Source organism: Mycetomoellerius zeteki, unplaced genomic scaffold, assembly GCF_001594055.1.
Source record: "Mycetomoellerius zeteki isolate Tzet28-1 unplaced genomic scaffold, Tzet1.0 scaffold98, whole genome shotgun sequence".
Classification (NCBI taxonomy): Eukaryota; Metazoa; Arthropoda; class Insecta; order Hymenoptera; family Formicidae; genus Mycetomoellerius; species Mycetomoellerius zeteki.
Window position 1 is genome coordinate 627018 of NW_017258021.1, and position 23789 is coordinate 650806.

Consider the following 23789-nt stretch of genomic DNA (forward strand, 5'->3'; position numbering starts at 1 on the left):
AGAGTGAGAAAAAAGGTAGTAAAAGAGGATAAGAGAGGAGGATAAGCAGGTGGCCAATCGATGAAAACGATTTTCTAACTCACTGACCGGTCTCTGAGTTACATGGAATCGTTGCTTGATAAGAGTTTTTTTATACGTTTTCTAAATGAACAAGTCTCGAAATTCCAAGGAAAAGGAAGATCTCCACCTCTTATCTTGGTTCTCTAATTTCTCTTCTCATATTGAACGTAAGAGTTGTTTAATTATTTTTATCTGACACGGCCTGACGTCTCACATGATCGTTCTTGAATTAACACTGTGCTTCACGGAATTTTCAACATTAATTTCTAATTACTTTTTAAAGTCATCATGTTCGTTGAAATTCATAAACGCAATTCGTAAATAAATATTTTATTTTAGTGAAATTGTCGGAATATTATTATCAGTAAACAAATCAGATTATAAAAAAAAATTAAATAAATGCAATTTTGCATCCACAGAATAAATTATACCTTTATGTTGTAAAAAATTCCACAATGTTGATTTTATTTATTATTAACTAATATTTTTTTAACAGGAAAAGGTTAGACTGAGATAATTGAAGTATGACAAATCAGATTTGATAATATAATAAAATGAAAATTATGGCTTGGAAATTATCTCATCAATATACATCAATGTGTAACATTAATGTATATTAATGTATTTATTGATTGCATTAACGCATGTTACTCGCAGGCAAAATAGGGAGGCGTTTAAATATTGTTGAATAATAAGGACAATTGAATCGTGGATAAATCAACGAAAAGTGTGGCTGTAATAAGGGAAAAGTGCCCCGTTAGGGCACTATAGAGGAAGTTGTCAACAATAGCGGTGCTTAAAACCAAGGATAGTAAGCGGGGTGACACACGTCATGGGTGACAGGAGGGCGAAAACCGAAAATAGAGAGGGGCGAAACGACGACCCTTGTGCAATTTCGACACGGGATGCTTTCATCCAGGGTAGGACTATTGTTCCTCTCGTCGCTGGAAATGCGAATTTTCACTTACGCTCGTCCAAACGCAGTCGTTGCTTACTCCGAGTCGTTTTATTCTAAAAGCCAAGTGATTCAATTTGACGCGCTCTTTCAAGCGTCCATTTAAAATTGCTCGTTCGTTATTACTGGCTAAGGTGAGAATTTCTTCAACACCCAGTTCAACATCCCAATAATATTTCTTTCTTTATGTCATAATGTTTAATATACGTTTTATTATAATTTTTGTTGTAAATTAAATTCAATTTATAATACAGATTAGTACAATCTTTGCTTTATTTATTTTTACGTTAAAAAAATCACATAAAATATTTCTCTGTATATTTTTCATTACGTAAAAGAGCAAGTTAATGAGTGAACCAAATGAAAATTCATGCGAATAAAAAATAATAGTGCTTTTTAAAAATAATTATTATTTATGTAACAGTAAAAAATATACTTTTAATTTTTATGATGTGATTTTATGATATATAATCATTTTGTGTGCATTAGAAAGCTTCAACGTAAAATATTACGTTATATAAAGAACAAAATTATTAATTAAGTGTAATTTATTATGAAATTAAAATTTTATTCATATAAATTGGAATAAATTATTACATACATATACGTAGAAGCATGTAGATAGATATTCCACGAAATATGCATATACGTACTACGAAAAATGAAGAATTATCAATTAAATGCTTAAAGGAATTTTATTATTCATATATATTATTCGTATAAATGCAGTGGCTGGATCATTCAACTGTTGACGAATCATATTAATTCCTTATGGTGAGTACACTCGCAACATTTTTACCCATGACGAGAATATAAAACGTTATCTTTCTAGCGAAGCTATTGAAATCCCGATCCGAGGCGGTAGAAATCAAATTCAGCAAGATTCGTTCGGATACATTCGCACATGGTTGAAGGGTATGCCTGGTATGCAAATAAATTGTTATTTCGCGGCTTTCGTTAAATCAACTAAATTATTCCGTTAAATCGCTGTGCCGCCGTTTCGCCGCGCTGACGTTTTCCCAGTTTTACCGGCCGAAAGTGAGTTACGCCGTTTCAATCGTCAGAATGAAAAGTGTCAAAGGACGGCATAAATCTGCTCGTTCAAAAACAAAGCGCCCGGCCTCTGAAAACGAATATTCAGTGGAAAATATCGCGCCTCTCGTGCCCTGGTTATTTAAACCAATGGTATTTTCTGCGAAAGCAATGGATCCGCTCGTCAAGATAAAGGCCTGCGATATAGGTTTTCCTTTTTTCAACATTTCACCCGATGAAGTTTATATATATATAATATATATATATATATACGTGTGTGTGTGTGTGTGTGTATACGTATGTATGTGTCTATAGAATGCAAATGTTAAGCCTGTTTTCTTAAAGGCATAACTTTTCCGTCCGTGCCAGTGCGATTAAAGTTAAACTAAGTCATAAAGCAGCAGGTCTATAAAATACTGCGAATGAAAGTACGTAATGGCATAAGCAGTTAACGAAATTAATAGTGGTCGCAAGGAAAATTCAACGGGATGCAATTTAAAGAGAAAAAGAAAGAAAGAACGAACACAAAAGAGAGAGAGAGGCACACTTAAAACATTTAATTGGAGCATTGAGGATGAAACTTTATCAATCGATAGGGCACTCGACGATTGCAGAAATACGGATGAGCAACTATATACTTAATCCTCTCACCGCCTGTCTTTCACTTTTCTCTTCTTGTTTTTTTGTTTTCCTTGGTATGCGATCGCAGTTCGTCTGATGTTGCACTTAACAGGAGAGCTCTACAGATTACTAGCGTACGAAGCTTTTCCACTTGAAGGTTCCTCGAGATTTATCTACTTTATGGAACGAAAGGCCCGGCACATCTTTATAGTTAATCACGTGATCGTATAACACGCACGTATCTCGTTTACGTTATTCAAGCTAGTCATGTAGTAGCATTAATAAGCTGTTATAATACAAGATATAACACAAACACATTTATATGTACAGGCGCATATATTACAGATTTTATTTTAATTAATACTTTCACTATACATATATCGAGTTTATATAAACTATTTATTGTGCTACAATAAATAGTTTATATACGAGTACAATCTTCTTTATATGCAGATTTATATATAGACAGTTTATATACAGATTCTTGATATCCAGCGAGAATTCCGTATCAAATGGAATTCTCGCAAATGGATGTTTTTATGTGAAAATATATGAATAATGAATAGCGATAAAGTGAGCCTGATCTCATGTCCATGGTGATAATTTAACCAATGACGAATGTATGCATGTGTGTTTTGTTATGATGGTGATTCAATTGAATTTTGCACGAGAAATTATGCGTGAAACTCTTCATACGACATCATGAAAAATATATTGGAAATGTCACAGTGATTGAAAAAAATGTGTGATAAGTTAAACATCATTGTATGTGACGTACAAAGGGTATTTACATATGTATGCAAAACATGTTCAGAAATATCAGAACATTAAAACAATAATTCGTTTGCGATCGTCATAAAGTGATGCCGAAAATTAGATGTGCTATAACACGAAATTCTAATTTTTGCAAATTAGTTTTTCATACTTTACAGCGTATTGTTGCACAGAAGAAAAATCTTTATTGAGAACGTATTAAGAACGTAATTTTAGTGCACAGTTATATCATAAAATATATGTATATTCTCTCAGCTTTGTTTTTTGTTTTAGTACAAATTAATTATAACTTATTATATGAGATTAATACAGAAGCTCTCTACATATAAACCTTTGTTTAAAATAGCATATATATATAAATTTTTATTAAATTTAAAAATAAAAATAAATAGGTAAAATAAGATTTAGGGTAGAGCAGGGCTAATTGTGACACTTTTTTTTTAAGTTATTATAAATCTTCACACAATTATGATAGACTAATGTTTTAAAACGTTGCATGTTCATCTGGCTCAATAATTAAGTACTTATAAATCCTTAATATATCTTGTAAATAAGAAAAAAATTACGTTAATTACAAGGATGCAAAGTGGATCAATATGCCCCACCTATGAGATATGTTGAGCATTCTCGAAGGCTAAGTTGGGCCATGAAGATAAATTTTAATGAGGTTGTATATTATTAAAAACATGAAAGGATTATGTGTATATTAATCAAAGTTTTATTATTTTCATCTTGAGTATAATAATTTGTAATATTCTTTTTTTTTAAATGCTTTAATTTAAAAAATTAGAAAAACTAAAACCTTTACTCTTTATAATAATAATAATTAAACGTAAAATATATGTTTAATCATTAACATAGAATAAAAAGCATCGATAAAGACAGATTTCATTTGAGCAGCTGAGTTTATAAGGTTAGTTATAAGATATTGATCCCAACAAGTCCCATATCGGTGTTAACTGAAATATTTTTTAAAACTGAAAAAATCGTTGATAAAATAGCAACTTGAACATTAAAGTTAAAAAATATGTTAATAACTTATATCTAAAAAATACATTTGATTGTTATTAATCGCTTTAATTATCACGTAGACCAAAAAGAATACTCACCTAATAATTTTACTTTTGATGTACGAAAACGTAAAAGCGCACGTGTTTAGCTGTTGACAGCCGGACATAGATTATTGTATTAAGCGCAGTAATCTCTGTCTTTGTGCTATCTTACGCAAGCATAGACGTATCTATATATATTTTGGTTATTTAGATATTTGCATTTGCCCAACTTGCCCAACTTGTCCCTATGCGCAAAAACTAGCCCCGCTCTACTCTACTCATTTTTTTTCAAAATTGGACTTGGATCACTTAAAAAAAAAACAGCTTATATATATATTTATTAAACTGTAGTTTTCTTGTGTGTATGTGTATGTATTTATATGTTATTAATATGTAGTTATTAATAAAAAAAATTGTACTCACATCACGTTTGTATTCACAAAAAAATAATACATTGACAAAACGATTGGTCACGTTTCACATCATCTTAATTAACATCAATGTAGATTAATAATTCAGAAACAAAATTCTGTCCACGGATTTAGTTTATTGACAATTCTGTCGGCCATGTGAACGTGCATAGAATGTTTCAAAGTGACAGCAACTGTAGTTCATCCTTTATTAAACTTCGATATTAAATTATGACGGTAAATTGGAGATATCAAAGTTTATATGAAATACTCGTACAAATACTGTATTTTGCGATAGCTTTTTATAGATGAAAAATATGCCGCAAAATTCAATTTCTATTAGTATTTTTAATATTTTTTGATGGAATTTGGTCCGCTTGTCATCCATAACAATAAGACATTTTTTAGAGCTACCTTTATCAGATTTTACAATTTTTTGGCTACATTTTTATTAAAAATTTCTATGTAACAATTTCCTTTCTTTATTTAACTCAATTATTCCTCTCTACAGATAATCGATCAATTTGCGTACAAAATCCCGTTACGTGCTACCAAATTTGCTGGAAGCGTTACGGTGTGCCGTGTCGAACACGTCGATTCTTTTGTGTAAATCTCGCGACGCGTATTTCGATATCGGTGCGGTTTTGGGGAGAGAAGCCCCGAGTGAACGATACGAACGGCGGGATTGACGTAATGGAACGGGGCGAAACAGAATGCAATAGGCGCAAGTCCCGGGTCTTCCACCGTTGCAACTCTAATCATCCAGTAAGGTCACGTAGCTACGACTACGTCAAGACGTATATAGGATAAGAGAGATGCGAGGATGGCGAGAGGCGATATATACTTACGGTTTCACCGTTGAGCTTCCACGTAACGTCAGGGGCGGGGCGGGATTTGCCTGAGGTGCAGTTCGCCCGTAGCGTCTCGCCCACTGCTATGCGCTCCTTCTCGGTACGAATCGCAGGACCCGTTTTTGGGGCGTCTAAGGCATAATAATTATGTCGTTTAGCACATGCGACTGCTGCCACGGCACTAACTCGACACCTGGCGACACGCCAACGGCGCCGGAGGGGCGTCACAGAGCATACCGGAAACACTTGAACAACGACCCTGTCATGTTTGATACTGACGACTAGGGCTAGTGTTTCCAACGTGTCCCTCGGCACCACTGCCGCGCATTTTGTTAATAATTTGTAATCTGCATTACATCGTGATATCGTTACAGAAGTTATATATTCTTAGTTGATATATGAGATTTTCCCTCGTACAGGAACAGTTGGATATAATTACGGTGGTCATACGTCCTTTATTGTAAAGGACAATCCTTTATTTTAGATAGCTGTCCTTTAGATTTATTTGTTTCTTCAAAACTCTATTTTGTCCTTATTTACTTTCCATTGTTGTTTTTTACCGTCCTTTATTTTGACATTATGGGAAATTCTTTTTTAACTAGCGTTCCAATCTATAATATTATATTAATAAGCAAATTTTTACGGAAAATATTTTACAGTTTCATGCATATAAATGCAATTTGTTTTTGTTAATTATAATTCTTAATTTTTTAAATTAAATTTATTTAAACTAGTGTTGTTTTCATTTTTTTTATTATTTGAAACTTTTTATTATTTCAAGGGTTTGTTTCAGTTAAATCAGTTTCGAACTATCAGAAAACTGCGCATTATCTCGATTTAATTATATTGTGCGATAAAATTTTATAATGAACAGATTCTTGACAGTCACAAACTGATTTGAAAATATGTAGGAACAAAGTCCTAAAATTTTCAGATTTGTCCTTTATTTTCTTTAAGAAAATATGATTACCGTAAGTATAGTAGTCAATAAATAATAATGTATTTTCCTTCAAAAGTTATAATTCTTAACTATCTAATATATATTTCAAGGTGAATTTTTAGATATCCAAGAAAGTACTCCTTCAGAAAGGATTTCTGATAACGAGACAAAAATATTTTTGATGTACTTAATTTTATTGCAATCTTATGCAGTATAAAAAAATAAAATAACATTAAGGTTAATTTAATCAATAATCCTTTGAATTAAATAAGCAAATTTTGAGATAAAATCAAACTTATTTAAGCAACGCATATAAATTATTTCATAGTATTTATATATTTCTATAATGTTTAGAATAAATCTTTACCACTGATGATGCCATAATATTTGACACAAAACCGATATCCAAGATCACATCTTATTCTAAATTGAAGAATTTTTAATTTAAGTGTAAAATATTCTTTTATTAACAATAAATATGATTGTCCCTTTATCGATCCTATTTTATAAAATATAATACATCGAAGAATAGTACCATCTGGAAATCTTTTCCAAGATATAATAATTCTTCGGGTATAGGGGCTGATTCGACCCAATGCTGCGTTTTATTCATTTCTCGAATCAATGTATAAAATGTGTAAAAAAAGTTAAGTAATATTACATGAAATTTCTTTCTCTGCTAACTTCTCCCATCGTAAGGTGAATTTTTAAGATATCAAGAAAAGTAGGATTTAGAATCCGATTCGATGCTTTATTTCATATCTAATCAATATAATAAAATGGGTAAAAGGAAGTAAATAATATATATCATGAAACTTCTTTCTCTGTTAAACATTGTATGCGCACTGTAAAATAAAAATAAACAAAGCTGTGAGGCACATTTCCACTAGCCTTGCTATTAGAGGGTTATGGAAATCATGATAAGTTGTGATAATTATAAAAAACACGATTAAAATAAAATTATGTTACTATAATTTGATTACGTAACACGATAAACTCTCTGATGCACAATTTGGGGATCAAAATTATTCTACACCTTTCTGTAATTTTCTTATAGCATACATATCACTTCAAAGATATTAACTCGTCGAGAATTTTATTTTTTAATTTATACTTATCTATACTTATTTTACTTCCTATATTTTATCTATTTCATGTTTAATCTTTTTTTCAATCTATTATATACTTTATCTATACTTATCCGATCATGTTGCATAAAGTTTTGGAAAGTATAACAAACCATATTATATTTCAAGTAAAATAAAAATTTAGTTGTGTGTATCAAAAGGGATTACAAAAATATCGGGAAATAAGCATAGATTTAGTTTGTCTATTGGAAATGGACGATATATCTTATTGCAGCATTATAGGGCACATCGATTTTCCTTAAATCCGGTATTACAGCCGATCGTTGTGTTTGCGAAATATATCACCGCTTTGGAATCAAGTACTGAGATAGACAAAGAACGGCGTGTAGATATATTTAGGACAATTCCGGAACGAGCGATTTATCTTCGACCAAAGCAAAAAAAGAAATTTTCAAGCGTCGCGCGTCGACACGCGCACGTACTTACCAACTACTTCCATCTTGGCCCTTTGAATCCCAGTGTGATAGGAAGGGCTGCCTGCGGACACCTCACACTTGTAAGTCCCAGTGAGCTCCCTGGACACGTTCACCAATGTTACGTCGTGCGAGTTCGATTTGGAGATCTGTAAAACACGAAGTTTGATGTACTGTGCTCCACCTATGCTCCGTTTCACTCCCTCTCCATTTTGATTCTTTACTCTGCAATTCATTCCTTTTTCCCATAGCCAGGTTTTTACGGCCGTACACCGCTATGAAAAGTTTCATTTTTCATGATAGAAATTCGTCAATAGTTAGGATCGCTCCTTACAAAATCACTATCTTCCTCAAGCGATATCTCGACAGTATTCTCATGCAGATAATTTGTTAGCAAGAAATTATTTTCGCGTGATCAATTCATAAGAATTCATACAGAATTTTAGGAAACGTCTACATTTTAACATTTTTCAATGTTGCTCCAATTAAACTTCATGCTCGACGATCGCGAGTTAGGAGAAAGTTTATGGAAAGCAGTGAATAAGATGCAAGGAATATTCATTACAAATGGTTCACCGCCTCTAGTTAGGTAACGTTCTTTTAGTCTGTCTTACGATAAGGATGTTGCGATTACAAAATAGCGAGACGATGGAAAAGTAAATTTTCATAGAATTGGTTATCAGTCGTGCTTGCACTTATCCCGTGTTCGTTAGTCTGGAGAAGGAAGACGATAATAAGTATCGATCGTGCATTCGGGCAACTTTGCTAAAAGCGCGGATTTCAGTGAAACTGTCACTGAAGAGTAACGCTATTCGCGGAGATTCTTTTCAAAACGACGTTCTTCGAAATGCTTTTAAAGGTGTTTGAAGAACGAAGGAAAGACCTGACAGTATTACATATAGATTACTGCGTGGAAAAGAATTTTTTATTGGAATATCTTTGGAGAAAGCATCACGTCTTAGCTATCTTTTATCGGAGAACAAAAGTTTCTTGTCTTGCAATATCGATCACGATGACATATCATTGATTCGTAACACGTGTGTGGCGTCTACGTCAAAAATAAGTCAGCAGCGTGCTTCGATTTCATATGCTACTTTGAGATATGTTGAGAAACGCGCATATCTATCACAAGAACTTCGAAGTTAGCAAAGGGCAACGTGAAATTTTGTCTGAATGCTTTGAAATTTCGTATTAAAAAGTTAGCATAGAAATGAAGATAAGTTTTGAACAAAAGTAAAATTGAAGTAAAACATAACTTGTAATAACGTAGAAAGGATCTAAAGGATACAATAGAAACATACCTATATTATGATATGCAATCCTATTTCAAGTATTTATATGTAATTAAATTTTGTGAAATCTTTTTTCTCTCATAATATTATAAGCGATAAATAGATTTAGATCTTGTTACAGAGACATTTCCTCTAAAAAATTTCAAATTCACGAGGATTAATCTAGCTTTTTCATTCGATGTTCGCGTCAAATCCTTCTGGTATTAAGCATCGTTGATATTGCTCTACTCTGCATTTTGTACCGCTGATCGATTTTACATCCAAACCTTTCCAGGTTTAAATCTGGAGCCTGCGATCCGCCCGCGCACGTTTCTTTTTTGCGACATCTCGCTCTCTTCCTCTTCGCAGACATTTATATTCATCGCGGCGAGCGTCTCCGCCTCCTTTACAAACTATATCGGATGAGGGGACAGGTCTTTTTCATCGTTTCTTCCGCTTCTGGCATCGGCGTGGACGAGATGCTCGATGAAAAATATCAATGAAAAGGGTTGCGCGCCGCAGGTATTCGGATCTACCAGGGCGGAAACTGCGGGAGCCACGCGTTACCTCCTTTATGAAAAGTGTGAACATGCATCCCATTTTTCAGTCTGCGTCCTACATTCTTGATTAAATGAAGTTACACAAACGAATACATGCATGCGCGTAACACATGGTAAAATCTGTACCAATTTAAATATGAATGGTGACCTAAAGATTTCGACTTGTTCACATTCCATCGATTTTACTTTCAAATATCAAGTATAAATTTGAAAGGAATAAAGACACGTCTTAATATACTTATTAACGTTATCATTTGTTTAAAATAATCAACGACAAATAAATTTTTCATGTCATCAATTCGCATCGTTTGTCGATCAGAGAATATAAAATATTTCTAATGCCATAACATAATTATATAGATGCACGGAAAGAATGGTTTTGCTGAAATATCTAAAAATTTAACTAGATACAGATCTGAAAATAATTTTGTTAGACCATCAAAATAATTATGTAAGACGCTCAAGCAGGTTGCCAGAATGTTAAAATTTTTTGCAGTATTGCTCATTATGCTTGAGTATCCTACATAATTATTTTAATGATCCGACGAAATTATTTTTAGATTTGCATATTTAACTGAATTTTTGAATTCTTCAGTAAAATCGTTCTTCCGTGCGTAATAAACTCCGCATTTTTATAATGTCTACATTTACAATTGGTTTAGAAAGAGTAAAGTAGCTTGAATCATATCCTTCTCTCTCTCTGTCTCTGTCTTTCTTTCTTCTTTCTTTTTCTTAAGTATCAAGCTGAAGGGAAATGTTGATAAAATTGAGAAAAATATTGATTCAATTCTTTCTACCGGAGATGCTAAGATCAGGGAAGGCATAATCTATACTTATTTCGTCTATATGCCAGAAAATGTTTTCCGCGAACATCCATTTTCGCAAACGTTACTCATACTTAAATAGAATTATATTTGACTGTACAGCTTTTTTTCTTTAAAAGCCTACAACAGAGCAATATTCGAGATTTTATTCTTTGTATTTGTTAAAATGTTACGAGGGTACAAGCGCGCTATTCTCTCTCGATTCATCGATTACATCGCAGTAACAATAGCTCAATACCGTTACATGGTATTACGGACCATGACTCACGTGGAACAAATATCGCCTATTCTTATATCGGCTGAAAATACTCGGTTGGAGATATACGAGCCAATCGGGATAGACGATAGAAACTTAATCGAATAGTGAAAAATTATTATCCTAAATCTTCGGGCGCACACACGAGAGAGCAGCGATCGCCTCTCACGTACAAACGTTCGTGCAAAGCCATTTCTCCTTCGAGTTTAGCTCGACGATAACGCGGTGATAATCGGCAAGTGGGGTATTGTTAAGTGATGTTGTAAAAAGACGAGATTATCGGTGACTGCCACACAATTTCGCGATAAAACGACAGTGAACTCATTGTAACTGTCGCGACATCGGGAGCGAATGATCGTGAAGACGTCTTTCAAGTCCACCATTCTATTTGGGCGAACGTTGTAAATTTTCCGTATAAAGATTATGCTGGCAATACCTGCCGTTCTATCTACCGACTTAGGATGCTTTATATGCTCATGAAAATTCTCAGTCTAGCTTCCTATCTATCTCAGCTCAAGCCGAGTTTAAATCTTGCGCGACTTGCTTTACTCTTACTCTTACTCTCGTGTCCCGCCGTAATTCACCATGCAGTCATTTTCTGAATTAATATTCATTCGTTAAATAAGTTAAATTGTTCTAGAAGTTATTCGTCATGCAGGGAATTACCGAGTTTGATCTTTACGCCTCATCTTTTTCTTCTCAATCTTTTTAATGGTTCTTTAATATTTAATAATTAATTTGCATGTATTAATATGATTTATACTTTTGAGAACTCAACCTATCATTTTCTAAGTAATATTTTAATCTATTAAGCAATATGCTTTTGATTATACATAAATTAAGACAAAAGACGCGATTTTGTTTAATTAATTGAGCTGAACATAAACTAATAAAGTTAGAAAATTGTAAATTCAAATAAATATTAAGTACATTTTAATTTGTAATAAATAATTTATCGAAAATTATTCATAAGTTCGATTTGTATTTAAAAAAATCATGTAAAAGTATACTACTGAAAACACGGTTTTTTTTTTTAGAAAAAAGCGATTTATTTTGTATAAAAAAACATTTTATAAAGATTACTTTTTGTAATAATAACCAAAAAGTACATAAAAAAATAAAATTTAATATGGATAAATTCATCAATTATATCTCAATTTTTTTATTCACCATACCGGATCTGTCATTTTGAATTTCTAAAATTTGATTTTAGATTCATATATAATCAGCGATCAAAGAAACTTTCAAAAATATAAGTTTGGTAAAAATAATCACTGATATAAAAAATTTGTTCGCCCCGTATTGAATTGACTTTAGATTTGTTATATAGCGAAAAAGAAACATATAAACACAAATATTAATAAAAATCCCTACAGTAGAAAAAAATATGTCCTTGTATAAGGATTAATGCTCCCAATCATTCCGTATTCGGATCTTCTTGAAATATAATAGGGATTAATATACAAAAGTTATATTTTACTATCGCTTTTTTGAGTGTGTTGCGAGGCACATAAAGTGAAAATCTTGTAAAATAACTCCGAATTCATACGGAATTCCAGTTGGAAAAATTGAATTTTTACTGTCACATTTGAAGAAAGAAATCGGGAAGACTAGTCTTGCTTCAGATGAAAGTCCCTGTATCTATAACGTCTGCAGTGTCACTTCGTCACAGCTTCTCTCGATAAGTTCCTCTTTCCGTATCATTCCTCCTCTCATCACCCGTGCTTTTCTTTCTTCAAGAGAGAAATATTCACAACTCTAGAAGTCATCTGACACTTTTTAAACGAATTCCATCTCGCTTTTCCACGTTATTTCTTGTCTTCTTGATCGCTCCTCTCTTCACCTTGTCTTTTCCTGCTCACTTTTAATAATTCATTTAGTCTTTTTCGTGCATTATATTCCTTGCTCTCTGCAATGTTTTACTGGTTGTTCCGATTTTTTTTCTTTATCCCTTTTTTTTAACCAGTATCATCTGCTGCATTATTTTTTTAGCCATATCTCTTTTCTTTGAGTTACGTTTTTCTTCCATTTAAAGTTCTGTTCCACTTTCGTGGTCTGTACGACCGTCCTTTGCGGTAATTATCAGTAAAGCACAACGATCCCACGAGAATATTTTCCTGCAGGACTTCGGTATGCTCCCTTTGAGTTGTCGGACAAAAGGTACAACAGAATAGGAAGTAAAAAGGAAACCAGCGTAGGATGCTATTAAATGTACACGTTGCAAAATATATGTCTTCCTTGTGCGTGTGGTGTTTCATCCAAGATATTTATTAACTAAATCATTAAGCAAACTATAAAATTTATAAGAAGAAAGTAGATAATAATTGATTGAAATTATTGGACTATTTTTTCTATAAACATTGATTTTCTATCATGTATTTATCTCTCGAGTATCGATTAACGTTTAATTTTTTTTTAACATTGTTAATATTATGAAAAATATGCTAACGTTTAAAATTAGTAAAGAAAACAAAATGTTAGTATAATATTGAAATTAATAAAATAATAATCAGTTCATTCCAAATAAAAGAACAATTTTGCTAAAGTATTGATCTGAAAATAATTTTGCTGAACCATCAAAATAATTACACAGGAATCTCAAGCATGATGAATATTGCAAAAATGTTGACATTCTATCAATTTGGACGTTTTACATAATTATTTTTATGACCCAAAAATATTTTCGGAATTGTATTTAGCTAAATTTTCAAACATTTCAATAAAATCGTTCTTTCCATCACCCAAAAAAAAAATATTCTGCCGATAAGCGGGGAATTCCTCTTAGCATTTCCTCTAAGCAAAAAATCTTACATTAATCTTATATTAATCAGGTGCGTATATTTATAATATGTATTCATCTATAAAAATGAGGACATATGAGTTATGATCAAAAATAAATTTCTCTAGAAAATTCTATTATAATAACTCGAATAGCCTTTTGAAATAAAAGGATATACAAAATACTAGCGACACGCTTACTTGTTAGAAGAGGTTTGTCATTTACGTGCTACAGTAATACGTGTTCACGTCAGTATATACAAGACATTCTTCTAGTATTGAGAGGATCGCAATCCTAAATCCAGTACTTTAGGGTGTTATACGAAATTCCTTTATTTTGTAGAGTATTCTCTTGAGGTCATATATAAATGGAAAATCCTCTAACATTAACACGGAACCGCTAAATGGCAGAATATTTTTTTTGGGGTGATGCAATAAATCTAGATGGCTTTGTCAAACTGTAATATTAGAATTCTTGATAGCTACACTAGATTTAAGCCATCTCGTATTTATTAAATTAATGTAAAATATAAATGCATTAGAATGGCAGAAATTATTTGCGTTTCTCATATATACTCAATAAGCGCAACTATGTACCTAGGATTAATCTCTAACATTTTTCTTCGACGCGTGAGCGCGTTTGCGAGGTCGTTATACAAACCTACAGGATATTGCTTTCGCGCCGAGTGCTCTCTCTTGCGGAAAGGGGGATTCCATTTTCTCGAGCGTCGGAAAATTTAAGGAGAGCCACACCTTAAGAGAACGCGAGAAAAAGGGACGAGAAGAAGGGGCAGATTCGCGACGCGATTGCGGCGACGTTGAATCGACGTCCGTAAAACACGGAACTCGCTTGACCCAGGTTCAAGCCGTGTCGCGGTCGTAGTACATGCCATAAATCAGTCTATCGATTCTTTTCCTCACCCTACACCCGCAACAGAAACTTTTGCCTTCGTCGTGACCATATCGGCGGAAAAATGGAGGCAGCCCGATGCATGAGAGATTAGAAAGGGCGGTTGGGGGTGGAAAGGAAGATCGGTTGTCCAGGGAGCGGCAAGAAGTTTCGCCCTCGGCGAGAGAATGCGACTAGATCTTCTCTCTTATCGAATCTACTTGCAGGCTGTGTTTTCCGTAGAAAAATAGATTACGATCGGATCGAGCGCTAGCTCACAAAAAGATAGCTCGTCGTTTACTCGCGAGCGCAAAAATCGGGCCGGCTTTAGTTCTTATCTCAAGGACTCTTCGAAAGAGAGAGCGCGTTTGATAAATGGATCTAACGGTCCATCAATATGCGCATCTCTTGAGGAATTTATGATACACATCGTACAACAATGCAGTACGTTGTGATTTAAAGTATTAATTTAAAGCAATTTAAGACATTTAATAATCGAATTTCAAGTTTCTTCATATTATTTAATAAGTTGCGCGCATATTGTTTTTGCTGAAACTTGAATGTCGATGATCAAATTCCATGACACAATATAAAATTGTTAACTGTGAAACTTGAAACTTCGAGCTTATTTATTCTAGTACCGCGTAGAATCTTTTTCGTGGATTAAGGACTGATTTATCGGGGAAACTCCATCCGTATAATGAGGACCATGGTATTACCGAGATTAGTATAATAAACTTTCACGAAAGTGTTATTAAAGAGATAAGATTTTTATTGCAAGTTAATTGAGAAGTTGAATGTGATAAAGCTAAACCTAGTCGGTGACTCAGTTATTACTATAAAAGAGGCACTGTTTATACTCAATGTAATAAATATACACATACACATGCAGCAAAGATGTTTCAGAGAATTAAAATGTTTTAGAGAATTCTCTTATTTACTGATCATCTGAGCAATTGAAATTTGATTTTTCCATAATTATATGTGTGAGTGTGATTATATCTTTCTTCATATTTTAATTTTTGACATTAGACATTTTCATAATAAAAAGTTTAAGTCTAATTAAAGATTGGTTAAATGGAAATGATATAAAAATTATCTATCAAGAACGTTTAAAGATAAAACGAGAAATATAAAGATAGAAGAATAAGAAACATTATGAATTCCTTATACCACGGAAATGTAACAAATATAGATACAAGATGTCTGTATGTTATAAGAAGATACTAATTCTCTAATTTTTTATGCATAATTGAATTAATTAAGGACAAATATGAAAAGGATTTTTATTTTTTAAAAAAAGGTAAAATAAATTTCTAAAACATACCTTTTTTCATGAATTTATTTTTGAATAAAACTTTTAATAAATTTCATATTTTTAGAAATTTTTTTTATTCAGCCAAAGAATAATATTGATAAATTTTTTTATGTTAAAATTTTTTATGCATCGTTTATTTTTTGCAACGTGATTTAATCTATCGATCAACGAGTGCAAATTAATATTTTGACTAATTGATTTCTCATAAGTGATAGGAATTTTTACATATTTGTACTATTTATGGGTAAATTACTTACGTTAACTTGTATACCATCCACGTCGAAAATGCTGTAGGGTGGCGGTGGTTTGCGGTCGGGTATGAAGCGATAAAATTCTCGATCATTGAAAAGCCATTGTATAGTGTACAAAGCTAAGCCCTCCAGATCATAATAGCATGACAATGTTACGGATTCACCCGATCTCACCATTTTCGGGACGTTTATCGTCAAATCTTTCAAACCTGTTGCACCTGTAAACAATAAAAAAATATCTCACTATGAAAGACGTTCAATTGATGCGCATATAATAGCGCGTCTTGTTTACATGTATGAAGAATATTTATTGACATTGAATCATAATATACAACAATCGTGATTAGAATTCGCAAAGTGCACACAGTATATTTCATGCATTATTCCAGGAATGCATTTACACATGGCCAATCGTCGCGACGCGTTTTGATTGATGCACGCTATCTCCGTGATTTTAGGATTAAACGCTGGTCAGAAAGTAGGTCAGTCATAAATAATCCAGGTAAATTTTTCACGTCGCGAATCAAAACTTCGCGACGTGATTTAATGTTCTATCGATTTGCGATTGTAAATCTATTATGTACTAATCGACTTTCTATAAGTAATGGGAAATATCTAGTTAGAAAACTTTAAGTATATTTTATGGATAATACTAAGTTACAACTTTAAGACCTGCTGGTCTATTCGGATCTATTTGATCTAAAATGTAATTTATTTTCTTACTAATATTTTATTTAAAAAACTTTTCTCTCTAGTATTTGATGACTCCGTCTGGTAATGTAAGATTTTTTTCTGTGAAAATATTTTATTTTTAGAGATTTTAATTATATTGATCTAAAGGATATGATCATACAGTTTTAAACATACCAGTAGGGGATTAAGTATGTTTTATTTATACTTTGATCTATTTTAAGAAATATGTTGCTCCCTTACTTCAAAATTAAGTGAGACAACTCAAAAAATTAAGTTTTCTAAAAAAAGAGAAAAACTATTTTTGAGCTTGGTAGAAAATAATGAATTAAATAATGGCAATTAAATAAATCGGCAAAAAGAATATAATATTAACATAATCAAATGTTATATTTGCTATTATTCGCAATCCTTAAAAAACCAACTTTTTAGTTGTGACGACTTTGATCATTTTTTTAAAATTATCCTTTTTGAACTGTGACGATTTTGACGATTTTTTATTTACTTAAGTTAGATTGCTTTTAATGATTGATAGATAATGTTCACTTAATTCATTCATGATAATAACTCGAAAATTATATTTTTTTAACTGTTTCATTTTAGAAGTAAGAAAACGATGTGATACTTAATTCAAGTAATTAAAAGAACATTTTTAGTATTGCTTTCTTTAATTCTATATTTATTAATTTTCCTTTCTATACGATCGATTAATGAGCACATTATTTGTATAATGTGCACATTTTTTATTGTGAAAATTATCCATATTGTATATAAAAGATTATGGAGTTATTAATAATTTAGTAATATAATTTTAGTGACAACGTATCTCTTATTTATTTAAATGCATAGAGACGAAAGCATAAAAACGTGATAATAATTTTTCAGAAATTATTTGTTATCGCTGAGCTAGGACTAATATTTCTATTCATTTGTGTTTTATTATTCGGTAAGATATTGAAAGGACAAGGGATTTATTCTTAGAGAGACATTTTTCCTAAGATTAAGCCTATCCCAATCCTATTTCCATTCCTTTTTCCATTTCACGAGGAAAGATATTTTGCTTTCTAAGCATTTCCGTTCTTTCAGAGGGAATAGTTTTCACATTGCAATGTCATCAATTCACGCAAGAAATAAATTGACTTACAATTAATATCGACAATTATAGATGAGTTCATCAATAATAGGATAATGGAAATTATAATCGGATGATCAAAGTTTGTCTTTAAAAAACGATTTTGTTATTAACCTTAAGAGGGAAACGAAAATGACTATTTATCTGTTTAATACAATGACATATACATTATTATTACATTATGTAGAAATTGACTGAAAATATTAACATAAACAATGTGATCTACTTATGCAGTATGACAAATCTATCATCGTACATAATTAACTCAATTAACATAATTGATTGTATCTCGTCAACGTTTGCTAAAGTGTTCGATCAAACAATACGCCAACGTAGTATAATACATGCAATTTTCGATGTAAACTCTATTAGCGCGATTGTTTCAACATTATAGTAATAGATGCGACGGAATTTAGATAATAGTATTATATTTCTATATTTGTTGCATTATTTCGCGAGGATTACGCACTCTGCAGCAACGAATACTGATGAAAGTTATATATGCTTACAGACAGTAAAAAGCGACGAAAGAAGGCGATCATACTACAGCAAGTTACATCACGATTGCGGTGCAAGTTGATTTTAACAATTTTTCTCGAATCTCGCTCGTTTTCCCATACGAAATAATGAGACGAAAGATAGAGAAAGAGAGAGAGAGAAAAAGATGAGCTCGCAAATGATTGTCGCAATCGGAAAACACTTTATTCATGTTTAGAATTTTGTTGCAAAGTGTTTCGAGATCCCGATGTTGAAATACGGTTGTCTTTTGGTAATTTCCACTCGAAGCTCTTGCGGTCATCGGGTACTTCCGTTGCCGGTCTTTCCGTCGATTCGGAGCTGCTCCGAATCCTATTCCAGCGGAGCGATCAAAGCGAAAAGGCAGTCAGCGGCGCCTCTATTACCGTCCAAAGGAAGGAGATCCTCGTACACGATCCCCTTTGTCCACCCTTCGAGAAACCAATTACAAAGAAGGAAGCACGGTATCGCGCGCGAGTTAAATTAATTCAATGTACGTGTTAGTATTGGGCTAAATGCTTTCGATAAACTTTGCCGAGCGCCCCGTAAAGGGCGCGCGTTTGCGGTGCAACTTATTCCCAGCGTAAACTTTATTCACGCCGTCAAGCTAGCTCGAAAGTAGAACTCCGGCGCGGCCGCAATTCCGTAATTAGTATAATAAATAATCTAGTGCGAGACCAAGGAGAGAGAAACGTAGAAACGTTTACATAACGTAGGTGCATACCGCATGTGACGTAGCACTTCTTGAAATGGGATAAAAATGCATGAAACGTGCGCTGCATAGGATGCGCTTTCGCGAAACGCGGAAACATAATGCTTTCCCGTACGAACCTTAAATGGTTTCATAATGTTGCCAGTGGACGATCGTCAGCGTTACTGCACAGTGATTAAGTTAGCGACGCTTTATCTCGCACTCCACTAATCAGATGGAGATTTACGCGGATATTAAATGCAGCCTCGCGATATAAATCTGGAGTAACTTACTAAACAATCTGCTACTATTTAGTCATTCGAATGGAGTAAATGCTTCTAATTTTTAAGTTCTTCGAAATTTCATCGCTATATCTTAGGTTTACGGCGTTTACATCACTTAGCATAACGCCGAATCATCGCTCAAGCAACGCCCGGCACTTCTGACGTGGAATTGCATGAGCGAGCAAATGGAAATGCATCTTCACGGAATAGCTGGGCGTAATGTGCAAACGGAACGTCACGATTAGACGTTTCGCATATGCCACACGATGCCCGCGAGACATTTGCTCGAGGAGATGTTCGGCGGGCCGCGAATTCTGTTTATTTTCGCTATTAAGCCGGGGGAAATATGGGTTAACTACTACCAAGTGCCGCAGATCGGTGATTAAGTGCAATAAATAATTCCGAGGCACGGAGTGCCGCATTAAGCTGCGCACCAGATAACACCATTGTACACTCGATCCTGTGCTTTTTGAGAGCGTAACGGAAGCGTAATTTCGCGAAAGAGCAGGAGATAACATGCAAATGCTGCTACATTTCGTTTCGAGCAGAATGCTCTCGATACTGTAACAATTTATTGTCCGTAAAAAGGCGCGGACTTTTTTTACGTATAAATATACGTAAAAAAGATATTGCGTCTAAGTGCAGGCAATAACTTTGATTGATTCATATACCGGCGAAGTTAATCTGTTATAAAAATAATGACGTTTCTCTTCTTCCTTCGTTTCTTCGCCTTTCTTTAGATAAGAAGAACTTTCACGATACTAATTTCATCAAAAAATTTTCTCTTTATTTAACGTAAAAAAAATCACATAAAATGTTTTTATTCATATCTGTGGAGTTCATTTTCTTGATGACTTGTTTTTCTGTATATACCTATATCTAATCTACCTATGTTGGAATGAGAAATGATTTGTACACGGTAATAAATTATCCGTAAGATACATTCAGATATTTTTTATAATACATATCGCTCCCTTATTTCAAAAGTGACACAACTCAAAAAATTAAGTTTTTTTAGAAAAGAAAAAAAGGATTTTTCGACTTGATAGAAAATTAAATTAATTAATTAAATATTGTAAAAAGAATATATTCTTAATGTAATCAATAATGTCATCAGTCATTATTATTATTTTAATTTGAACGGAAAAAAATGGATACAATTGCCATGACCAAAAATCGCCCATCAATACATTTTTTGGTTATAAGAACTATGTAGTTTGATTATGTAAGATTGGCATATCTTAATGGCTATTAAAAATATTCAAATATATGTCTATTTTATGATTATCACAAATATGATATTGATGGGCCAAAATTATCATTATTTCCTATTGTTGCAAACGGAACATTTTTTCTGTGTATCACTCTTTTTGAGTTGTGACATACTTAACGATTTTTTAATGAAGCTCTGTTTGTTCATTTTCAATGATTGATAAAGTAGTGTTTACTTAATTCATTTATGATTACTTGATAATGTCATTCTTAGGCCCGATTTTTCATTTTTTTGTTAATTTATGATTTAAACTTAACTTCATTTGACCTAATGATAATATAAAAATTGTGTTTTTCTAGTTATGATTAATCACTAATGCGCAATTTCTTCATCGCTAGATAACTTTATCCAAGAAATATCTCCCAGAGTACAATGGAGATATCTTCTGAATAAGGTTATCCACAACTTATCAGGAAGTGAAGAAATTGGGCATAAACTAATAAGTCATCTATAAGTTAATTTAAAGTTACTCATTACAAAACCGTCAGTTTAATGATTCATATAACTAGAAAAATGCAATTTTTTTTTACATTATCATCGGATTAAGTTTTTACGACAAATTAATCAGAAAATGGAAAATCGTACCTTAGTGCGGCACATCCGACGTCGGATGTGCCGCACTAAGGTACGATTTTCCATTTTCTGGTTAATTTGTCGTAAAAACTTAATCCGATGATAATTTTATATGTTACTGTTATATTCTTTGATATCTGGCAGTTCGATCGAAAACAATTTGAACATCATAAATGTTCATTTTTATATGATATTTTATAATATCTAGTGTAGTAGATACGTGACAAAACGATATAGAGTGACGCATCGAAGTATTAACTCATTCAATAACTAAAAAATCACGTTATTTGAATTGTGTCACTTTTGAAGTAAGAGAACGATATCATTCTTTATATTCTTTTCAAATATTTATTTTATTCAACAGAATTTAATAATTTTATATTCAACATTGTATTTAGTCACTCAAATATTATAGCATTAATAATAAATATTAGTTTATTGCTCTTTGATAATTTAAATGTTAATTTTATAATATTGGAGACTAATAACAGTCTCATTTTAATATGTCTCTTTATTTTTTTTATTATATGTAAATTTATGTAAAATATGATCATTATAAGCTCTTTTTCTAAACTTTTTTGTGTTGACTACAAATTTAATTAAATGACAATTGCAAGAGATATCAAAATGCGGAATGTCACACGCAGTTGCTTCACTTTCATAAAATCAATTATCAAAATTCGCGAATTTTATTTTGTAGGTAAACAACTAACGCAATGATACACGCAACTTAGAATGTAATTTGATTCAGTAATTATGTAAAATTCGATAAAATATAACTATTTATACGTATGTGAATTATCGTAATTATTAAATTATATTTTTATTTCAAGATAAAAGAGAAACAAAAGAGATAGATAGTAAGAAATAATCTATTTAATGCTATGTAATAAAATCATATTTAATGTGTATTATATGATAAAAAAATGTAACGTAAAAGAGATATTTTGAAATAGTGCCCAATATTAGATTTAATACTTCAGAAAGTAATAAATTCATACTTATATTTTATTAATGCTAACTTAATGAGATCATAAAATCTTATTTATTACATAAAGGAGCCATTGAAACACTTGTACCGGATATAACAAATGTAGGCAAAAATTTCCATGTCTCTTTATTATTAGCATATTACGATCTATGCTGTGCCTAAAATTTGATTGGTAAAAATCTTATTTAAAAAATGTTTAAACTGTTTAAAACATGCATAATCGATATTTCTAATAGGTTTTAAACACGTTTTTTATAATACGTTTCATGTATGAAGCATTAAAGACATATTTAAAAAAAATGTTTTGTTTTTAAAAAAAGAAAACACATTATCTTTCGCCAATCCTGGTTGCATTGCTTACGATAGCCTACGATGCCGTATAGGAACGCAATTGTCGCAGCTTAATTACTATATTCCCAATAAGCGTTTGCAAAACCTGCGCTCGCTTCGCCTAACAAACTCGGCATAAAAGAAAACAAGCATTTCTCTTGCGATGTCCGTGTTGATTGCAAAATAACGGGCTTTATTGGCTATTACTCCGGTCGCGGGCAAGAGCTTCGCGCCTCCGCGCTGCAGCGACGGGTCGCGATCCGGGCATAAAATACAAATGAAACTCGCGCGCGAACAGCCGATATAACGTTACACATAAACAAGGTACGGCCGTTTTCAGGGGACGTCAGGGAATCGATGATAATCCCGGAGCGGATCGGCCGAACGCTCGTTCGTAACGCATCGACCGGGATTTTGCTATTTTTATCGAACGCGCACGCGTTTACAGCTCGTTCCCGTAAACATCGAGACTCTCTGTGTGCGATTTTATTCGAAATATATTCATGGTGTTCAATAATGCATTGTTAGTGCCACCGGTCTTGCTGAACGATGGTTCAAATCGTTAGACAACTTCAGCGAGCAATTTAATGTTACCAAACGCTTGTGTTATGGAGTTCGCCCAGGTGTGTGCGTAATATTATATCAATTGCAAAGTTGCGTACCGAGTTAAGGTGAAAATTATTCAATATATGTATCGCTCCACGGGGACATTTGCAATTAACGTGTCAAATTAACGCTAGATATTTCGCGAGTAATAAATTAACGTTTCTGTCCATTTTTTTTTTCCTTTTTACTGCGAGAACGTGCAGTATAAGCAATTTTGCACAGAGATATCATATTTAGTGACAGACTCCATTCATTTAATTTCGATGTTCGTTGTAATGGCGGACGTTGTGTATGTAACTG

At 32.7% G+C, this 23789-nt stretch overlaps 1 protein-coding gene across 2 annotated transcripts in view; it reads right to left on the reverse strand.

The window, feature by feature from the left end:
• LOC108730884 (neural cell adhesion molecule L1) overlaps positions 1-23789 on the reverse strand; it is a 115583-nt gene that overhangs the window by 25907 nt on the left and 65887 nt on the right. For both annotated transcript variants that reach the window (XM_018460829.1, XM_018460828.1), the window contains exons 2-4: positions 16410-16621; positions 8270-8405; positions 5753-5886 (exon numbers count right to left, since the gene is read on the reverse strand). In XM_018460829.1, coding sequence (XP_018316331.1) covers positions 5753-5886; positions 8270-8405; positions 16410-16621 — 482 coding nt within the window. The remainder of the gene's footprint in view (positions 1-5752; positions 5887-8269; positions 8406-16409; positions 16622-23789) is intronic.